General features: G+C 35.2%; 1 protein-coding gene across 1 annotated transcript in view; it reads right to left on the bottom strand.

The window, feature by feature from the left end:
- Positions 1-9733, bottom strand: part of LOC107090002 (dixin-A-like) — a 19231-nt gene that overhangs the window by 1529 nt on the left and 7969 nt on the right. Inside the window, exons 5-14 of the mRNA XM_015383120.1 lie at positions 6553-6642; positions 6253-6306; positions 6121-6171; positions 3783-3887; positions 3611-3664; positions 3414-3503; positions 1725-1802; positions 624-785; positions 476-542; positions 198-306 (exon numbers count right to left, since the gene is read on the bottom strand). Coding sequence (XP_015238606.1) covers positions 198-306; positions 476-542; positions 624-785; positions 1725-1802; positions 3414-3503; positions 3611-3664; positions 3783-3887; positions 6121-6171; positions 6253-6306; positions 6553-6642 — 860 coding nt within the window. The remainder of the gene's footprint in view (positions 1-197; positions 307-475; positions 543-623; positions 786-1724; positions 1803-3413; positions 3504-3610; positions 3665-3782; positions 3888-6120; positions 6172-6252; positions 6307-6552; positions 6643-9733) is intronic.

The raw sequence follows: 9733 nt of genomic DNA on the forward strand, positions 1-9733 counted from the left end.
AGCATACACCCCATAAGCATGAAGCTTTTCTAGGATAAGCAGCTGAATAACCCTTTTAAAGCTCTGGTCATGCCTCAATCAGGCTTTAACTCTGGTAACAGTTAAAAAAAAAACATAAGAATATAAAAATATATCTTCCTACAGCAAATAACTAAGCGCTGCAGCAAAGATCTAATATTGTTAACTTTTTATTTTACCTTTTAGGGATGTTAATCAAAAAAGGAGTAAGCGAGCGATCAGTAAAGTAGAGAACTTTAGTAGAGACGACAGCGTCAAGACCCGGGCTACTGTGTGAGTGCGCCATTTCTGCAAAATGATGACACAAACTTTTTCAGACAGTAATGATTGTGGCCTCACAGCTGGTTATCCGTTCTCCATTCACAACAGTGTAATTGAAGGAGACAATTTGATTTAAGTAAGATGTTACTGGGGATTCCAAATGCTGAACAGAATACAAAGGTTTTGCTTGTCTCACTTGAGCTTGGTGGCCAGGAGTCACGGTCTGTTGAGTTGGCTCTGCGTCCTGGTGATTTAAATTCCTCCTGGAAGAAGAACCAATTACTCCTGGTAAACAGTTCCAACATTTCTAACATTTCAGAGTCACTGTGTGCATCTGTGAGTACCCGTCTTTCTTGTCTTCGCTGAGTGTCCAAGGAGTGGAGTCGGTCCATGAGGCTGGCAATACCCTGCTCTAAAGTGTCCAGGGTGTGATGCTGAGGGTCATGGCCTGAGAAACTGTCCCTCAGACTGCGCAGAGCTTCCCTGACGAGCTGGAGCTCTTCGCCCTGTGAAAAAAACAGCCTTGTAAGACTGGTAATGTGTATTTAGTTAAATTTAGTTCATTTACACCTGAGCCCTGACATGACCTATTCATCTTAAACATGTCTGTTCGGACAAAAATTGATATTTTTAAGTGACTTAGCCAAAGTCTGTGGCTAAAACTGATAGAGGATCTGTATAAAGCTTAGGGTGATGGCAAGGAGGCATTCCCATTTCAAAGACAAACCAATCAATAAATGCAAAAGGTTAGTCAGCAATTAGAAGAGGGGCTTCATTGCTGTAATCCCAAAAAAGATGTTTCATTTTATGATTGAGATAAGCATAAATAGCATAATGTTGTTTTTATTTCATTTTTTCATTGATACTTCTTTTCTGAATTCGAATACTTTTAACAATGTAAACCTGCCAGGGATACAACTAATGTTGGGCTTGACTGTATTTAGTATCAATGCACAAAAATGTAATCTCAAAGAGGGAATCAATTAAAAAAAAAAAAAATTTCAAACACCGTTCTAACAATTAAAAACACATACAATTAAATAAAATGTTGTTTTTTTTAGAAAATGCATGGGGTACTGTATCTAAGCTTAAGTTTAGCCTTTCTTTTATGTTCAATTTAATTACATTTAAAATACTGCATTCATCTCTAAAGGAATTTCAATTAAATAACTTATTAACCCCATTTTCTTCAAAGCAATATAGTAGCCGGTTAAAATCCACCATAAGTAAATATTTGTTATGGTGGATCTGAAGCAGCCTTTAACTAAACCCAACCTGTTTATTCAGTTTTATGAATAACTGGCTTTGATATTCCACCCTCCCCCTTCAAAGAGATAGCTTAAGCATCACCAACTGAACTTAAAATTTCTGTGTCACTAAAAACAAACTTTTATACATCAGTCTTGTATGAAAAAGAAAAAAATGTAAAAAAAAATGATACATACGGATGCATTGTGCTGAAACGTTGAAGGAGAAGTCGATGCCACTGAGTTACTAAAGCCACCATTTTCCCCCCTAAATGACTGGATACACGAATAAAGATAAAATAGTGAATTAATAAAAAGATTAACTTTAGTAAATGTAGATGTTTAAATACTCTCCTTTTCAATGCAATATTAAGGGCCTTTTTTTATGTTCTCCAACACACGGTGTAAATATTCTTCGTAATAAATCCTATCATATTTGTCTAAATGTTCCAGTAAACGACTGGCATATTTCTGGTTGGATATTTTAAAACTCTTTATTAGTAGCACTGGAGTGGCTAATTTAAACCGGTAAGGTTTTTCCATACTGCAGAGATCAGGAAACCGTTGGTAGAGCGATTCAGGAAGCAGAACATTGCTGTTGCATATATGTATTTGGATGTAAGGTTTAAAGTGATTTGTCGGCATAATTGTCCTACTGTAACATCCAAGTGTGTCCAATTATCTACCATCAGACCGGAACTGTCACCCTCACATGAAAGAAAACTGTTTGGACTAACAAGGACAAATTCTACTTACAACTATAACTCCAAAGATGCTGGAAGATCAAAAATACTTTCCTATATTTGGAGGGATGAGAATCTCTTAACCAGAGAACGCATGGAAGAGATAGCATCATAGTGAGCGGCTATTTCATTGCTGGTGTATTGTAAAAAGTGGAGGGTATAATAAAAAACAAGGTTGTCCTTCAAATCTTTCACTTCACCCCAAATCTAAAAATAAACAGGATATATATCTTAACCACGCATCACTGTTTTAGGAATGGATGAAGTGGGATAAAATAAAGCTCTTAGAATGGAACTGGCATTTTATTGAAAATCTTGTGGACTACTGCAAACCCAAGGCAATGCAAGAAAACCAGTTCTGTTTTGCTCCTAATAAAAAGAGCTTGAATATCCATCCAGAAATGTTTTGGAAGCTCGTTGGAAAAAAAAAAAAATCTGCGTAATGATGAGTTGGTAATAAACAAATAGCCAATATTTAATATTATAGGTTTTTTATGCATTTTACCACCTGTTTGTGAATTTAAGACTCAATAAAATCCGCAGTAATTCAAGTTAAGCACTAAATGTCATTGTCATTGAAATTACATTGGCATTCCATACTCAAAAACAGCAAAATAAAAAAAATATTAAATGACTAAACTGGGAATGTATTCATCCCAATGACATGTTTATGTAAACCTCTGATGTTAATAGTAGGTAAACACTGCTAAAGAAGCATCTTTCTCCAACTAAAAGCTTTCTTCTTGTCAAAACCTTTTCTAAACACATTAGTGACTCAGTTTGTTGTGCAACATGTTACATTTAAAATCACAATAAATACGCCTACTCAAGAATTTCTGTAGATTTAGTATTTTTCACAATCTTGCTCAAAAAAAAAAAAAACTTGTTGTATATGTTGGTGTATGTAGCCTACAATGCTGAACTTGAAGAAAAATAGCCTTGTTTTTCAGCGCATGGGGCTGTTTAAATGCATCAGTGGTTATGTTGCATCAAGTGATTTGTTGATATGATAAGAATAATGTTGGCCCCCTCATGTGAAAAGTAGCCGTGCTTTGAAGAAAGGCTCTCTGATTATTGTTACATTTATTCATATTGAGGCAATGATTGCGCTGCTGTAATGCTATAACCATGTAATGCTCTGTACCCGTCCGTGGCCGACTTCATGTGCTTTATGCTGAGCTTCATCAAGCTTCTGATGCTGCAGCAATCTGTCCTTCTTCCCCAGCTGCTGCTGCTTTGACAAAACAGACAGTTGAAATATAGAACCAAGTGTTGACCCGTGCATGTGTTATAAAAACAAAAAAAAAACACACATTTCAATGTAAATAATGAAAGGCTTACCTTATATTCAGTGAGTAATTTGTTCCTTTCACTCAGCTTGCGTTTGAGCTCTTCCTGGAGGGAGGCAAAGTGGGATAGGGTTAGCTCTATGAATATAATATTTCTTTCACGTATACCAGACTCCTAGAAAGAAATGTTTTTAAGTCAAGAAGGAAATCATGTCTTGTCTCACATTTTCTCCTTCTAACTGATCTTTGGCCATGTTGCACCTCAGTAGTTCCTGCTTAAGCTGCAGCACAGCATCCTCCTGCACTGACAGGCGCTGCTGCAGGGCATCCTAATGAGAAAGATGGGAAGATCAAAGAGGTCACCACACAAAGGCAGGCCAATCGTATCCATCTCATCAACCCTAAGCACTGTTTTTCACTTTATTATTAATGAATTAAAACTAATTGTGTACGTGTTTAGATCCGACAAACTAGTGAAAAGTGATTGGAATCAATCTAAATCTTAAGTTAAATAAAAATCTATTCTGACGATAAGAGAATAATTTCCTCTATATTTTTTGTCTTATCTTTACATAATGTAAAATGTAGCATATTTTTTTCCTCTGTGTAGAGAAATAGTTTGTCCCTTTTACTAACTTCATTAGTTTTCCTGTTTTTCTTATTAACATTTGTCAACAAATTTCAATCAGACAAACATAACCTAAGTAAACACAGGAGGCAGCTTTCATTTCATAAGTGGATTTATTTGTTAAAAGCTGAATTGATTGCAAATTTGAAAAACATAAGCTTCCCATATGCTGAATCATGTTTAAGTGTGATTAACTTTGCAAAGGGTTGAAGACAAATTAACTAGCCACCAGTTTTCAGGCCACATGTTGGCCTGAAAACAATTGAATTGAATCTACGCATTAACATAAAGTAGGCCTAAAGTTCTCAAAACCATTGGAAAGAGTTTAATTTAAAGAAATTAAGACAAATGGGAAACAAAGTCACTGACCACTGAATCACCAGCCCAGAAATGGTTAAAAAGCCAATTCTTCAGAGCCAGAGTGAAAAAAAACAAACACAGAAAACATGAAACAGTGATAAACCTTTTCAACAACAGTAAACCTACCTCATTACATTACTGCAACTGCCTGCTGTAAATACTGGAACCATACATTTTCATCACTGGTAGTAAACTGAAGGGTTTTAAATTCTAGCTCATTGAGTTATGTAGCAACAAATCCCCTCCGAATGGCTAAAAAACATAAAATGGTTTATGAAATGATGCGGTCCAGGTCTTGACAAACAGCCGCAACAATGGCAAAACTAAAAACACCCTTAAATGGTCATTAATGTTCAAAATACTCAACTGTGGATGAATTAAAAGAAAAAAGTGAGCCAAGATGAAAAAGACGGCATAACCAGTTATAGGTTTTAGGTGGCAATTACTTTTAACTTATCTTCAGGTTGTATGGATAATGTTTTTCTCTGAGTAAATGAAATTGCCTTTTTTTTAAAGAATGTTTTTGTCTAACATTTAATTTAGTTAGCGGGTCTAAAGCATTTAAGTAAAATGTTAAATGAAAAGACATTTGATCCCAATGATCTTTGCAAACTTCATTATATCAGATCCCACAGGCAGATTATTAGAGTTATTTATTTTTATTTTGTATGTAAAGAAACCCAATGGATTGCATCTAGCTCGTGAATTGAAGCATTTATTTCTCCTGCATGAGCATTTAGTGACAAGTGCCTACATTGTGTTGTATACTTTGCAGCAATCCCTTATACCAAGCAAGCGTTAAGTGACAGTGGAAAGTAAAATTCCCCTCAACAGGAAGAAACCTCCAACAGAACCAGGCTGAATGGGAATGGCCTTTTGCGAAGACTGACTGGGAAATTTAATAAATGTTCAATAAAGTAGAAGAAATCTGTAAAGGGACAAACACTTTTTCATTACATGGTATCTGTTATAAACAAATAGAAATAGGGCTTTAAAGAGAACTAGATATATGTCCTTCTCACGGTTATTATCATTAACTTAAACTAACAAAATGAGGAAAACTAAAATTTTTAAAAATAAAACTAAAAACTAGGACTCATAAAAACACGAAAACGAACTAAAACCGTAAAACAAAGTTGACTAAAATAATGAAAACTAACTCATTTTAAGAGAGAATTTCGTCTGTGTTTGTTTGTGTCTTTATCATTATGCATTAATGAGGTCAAGTGTCCTGTTGATGCTTTTGCTTTTCGCAGATAGTAGGTATAGGACAATCATGTGACTTTTTTTTCTGCAGAGGTCTGTTCCTATTTAGGTTTTATTCTTATTATCTTTCTTTAAAGTCTCTCCCTCCGATACCTAAGTCGTATTACATAAAAGAATTAAACTATAACTGAAACTAATTAAAACTAAAACTAAGCATTTTCCGAAAATCCTTACTAGAGTATCTCTTTGTGTGCATGATCAAAAACTACTAAATCCTCAGATTTATACCATACAAAATTAAATAAATCGACTTATGCTCTGTAATCCGTTTTAGTCTCATAAGTAAAAAGCTGAACTAAGAGATTTACCTTGATGGCCTGAATATGTCTTGTCTCCTGTTTGTGCCTCAGGAGCTCCCTCTGTGAGCCACACACATGAACACACTCATTAAAGAAAAAAAGCTCATCTATATTAATTCCAATTACGTTTACTCACTGTACCTTCAGATCAAGGGCTTCTTCCATGCTTTGGTCCAGACGACTGCGGATTAGAACCTTCAAAGGAAGAGTCCATGGGCACGATAATTAGAGAACGGAAAAATGTCAGAACGCATGAAGAGGCAATAAAAACGCGTGACAGCGGGCTAGCAGATCAGAGAGAATTAATCGGCACTCTCCAGCAGCTGCCCTGAAGGGAGTGACGGGTGCAAACATCATCACAGGAGAAGGCCTGACATGGACACTTCACACAAGATTGTTGACCAAGTGATGCCTTCTCAAGTTAGAAGAGCTGTACCATACCAGCTGCTGCTCCGTGGTTGCTCTGTTGTCTCCAAAGCTCCCCGATCCGTCCTGGTCCTCCTCAGGTAGGGAGCCTTGCAACAGAAGACCCTGAAGGTGAAAGCACACAAGAAGCTCAAAAGAACATAAGCACTTAGAAAAAAAAGTATAAAGTTCAAATTTGATGAGTAGATAATAAGCCCTCAAAGTCAGTTTTGGCTCATTTCTGGGATTTACATTTGCTGAGGACACATTAATGTATATAGTTGGAAATAGATGAGAAACCCATAACAAGTATGGGTCTGTAATGAACCCTCTTTACTCTTACACTTTTACATAAAATTGAATGATATGCATAAATGAATAAAAAACAACAATTGACCAAATTAGTAAACATACTGCGTAAGTGTAATTCAGTTTTAGACTGCCAGGAAAGGGGAGATTTTTCAGAGAATAATGCTTTCAGAACTGAGGTGGGATATTCTGCTGACAGGATACACTAGAAGTCCTGGGAAAGTGAAAAGAATAATAGGAAAAACTTAAAAGAAGAAGGTGTTTTTACAAAACCCACAATTTGCAAAACATTATGTGAGGCAAAACATCACTTTCCATCATCCTGAATTCTTCTTCACTTCGGTGTAACAACGTGGTTGCTGTATCAAACTGTGAGGATGCTTGTATTTTGTAGAGAGAGGGAAGATGAGGTCAAGATGGATGGAGCTCAGAACAGTCATCAATTTAAATCTATCAGAGGCTGCAAATGAGACCTGAGCACAGATTTACCTTTGAACATAACAGCAACCCAAAATGGGAATTATATATATATATATATATATATATTTTTATATATATATTTATATTTTATCATATATTTAGGACCAGTTCTGTTATTTTGCAAAGTAGAATTGGCAAAGCATCCAGTATCTAGATATAGAAAAATGATAGAGACACACTTCTAAATGCTTGCAGCTGTAGCTGCAGTAAAAGTTTTTTCTGCAATGTTTTTTAAAGTATAATTTTACAGAATATATTACTGATAGATACAAATGAATTATCGGTAAAAAATGTTAATCATCTTAAAAATCATTGATCGTTTTATTCTTGTGAAAAAGCTGAATGATTACATTTAAGCTAGTATGGTAACAAAATGTGAAAAGGTATAAGAGTATGAGTACTTTCACAAAGGACTATATGTGAACCGACAAACAAGTCTAAGCTAAATACTAAAATTATATCATATTGACTCTGGAAGAGAGGACACTGTGAAACATTAAAGCGCCGGCACTGTTTATGTGGAAGAAAGCAAGCCTCTGGATGTCATCCAATGTGTTTATTTAAAGAACTTTTATTATTTTTAGCCTCAATACTTTGGTAAACATAAAAAATTACTCTATATATCTTTTTAGCAACATAAGAAGAAAATAGTCTTTGTTTTTTCAGTGTCTGTTAGTGTAAATTAATAATTACTAATTAGTTAAGCATACACAAGGGGAGGGGCTGTTGCAATTGTTTCCTTTTAGCAAGAATGTCCTGCACTGAAAAAAACTATCTAGAAATAAGTAAACATGTCTTAAATTAAGTGTATTTACCCTTAATTTGAGTAGGTAAATGAGAAAGTTTGCCAATGGAATTAGTATTTTTACTCTTAAAATAAGATTAATTGGATAACATGAACCTGGAATAATACAATGCAATTGTGCTTTCTTATTTTAAAAGTAAATTGTCTTGTTCCATTGGCAAAAAGTCCCTTTTACCTCCTCAATCCAAGAACAAATGCACTTATTTTAAGAAAAAACTACTTATCTAGATTTGGATTTTTTCCAGTGCGGGTTCACTCCCAGCTGAGGTTCTTTCTGCATGAAGTTTGGGGGGTTTCTCCTTTGCCTGTATCATCTTTTACACAAAATAATTTAAATACATTTGATTAATGAATGAATCAAACAAATTACCTTTTCATTGGCTATATGGTATGATTTCATACAGTGGAAAAAAAACTAACTGTACCTGGTTAAAAACTCACCATAGGAGGAGGAGGAGGTTTCCCCTAAATAACTTCTAGGTTCACACATCTGATTAATTTCATCACTTTTTAGAAGAACCATCTTCTTTCTTGTTTCCTCTTTGAAATCTCCCCTTAAGGCCCTGTAAGTATTTCCCTACTATGCGTATGTCCACTATTTTCAGCAGAACACTGAAAAAAATTTAATTCCACAACCTCCTGCTGAGAGGCAACCTCGATCTCATTATGTATAAACTATGTTGGTACTGGAGAAACTGCTTCTAAATAGTGTTTTATTTTTCTAAAACCAATGTAGAAACTAGCAAGACCCTGAGATTTAAAGGGTGCGCCTATTCACCATGTTTTATTCCATGTGGACTAGCAGGATGTCTATGCCTCACCGGGTCTTTACAGACCAAAAACATGAAGCATCTGCTCCATAGAACAACTTCAGAGTCATAGCATTTGTATTTATGCACTAAAATGCACCCTGCCCAGCTGAATAACACTGAGGAGAAATAATCTCTGGTCAGGGCAGAGGCTGCAAACGCAAACCTATTGCTAGGAATAGTGACAACAATCGGCAGCAATATCATGCATAACAGCGCAACATAGCAAGCCCTGTGCGCCTCAAGCACCACAACAGAGTGGAATTAACCGAATGCTCAAGGCTTGTTTAAATAAACCCATGATGGAAAAAAAATCACTGCAAACATCAAGTCACGGACCGACCGAGCAAAATTGTAAACCAAAACAAGTCTAGAATTTATGAAGAATATAGCCTGGAAGCAACAACCTCTGGCTTTTAGTTATGCATATAAATCTTTTGAGATATTAACAAACAGGGTTGGTATTAAGATGGGGCTATATCAAATGCGATTATATGTGTAAAAGCATCGGCCATTATTGGTTTATTAATACCTCTGAAAGCAATCCTAAGAACAATTTTAAGGCCAACATTAAAGGACAAATCCATAAAATAGAAATAATCAGGGCTGCTTTGATTACTTATCAATTTTCGAGTCTTATTTACCAGACTGTACTCTTCAGTTTAACCCTAACCCTACTATTATTTCATAGATACAGTCTGAAAAATAAAACCAATGTTTGACTGTAATGTTCTTTTACCTAGCAATCAAGCTTAATTTTGTCCTTTCTTTTTTAACTACTAACCTATATATATATATATATATATATATATAT

This window comes from Cyprinodon variegatus, unplaced genomic scaffold (assembly GCF_000732505.1).
Source record: "Cyprinodon variegatus isolate N-32 unplaced genomic scaffold, C_variegatus-1.0 Scaffold14, whole genome shotgun sequence".
Classification (NCBI taxonomy): Eukaryota; Metazoa; Chordata; class Actinopteri; order Cyprinodontiformes; family Cyprinodontidae; genus Cyprinodon; species Cyprinodon variegatus.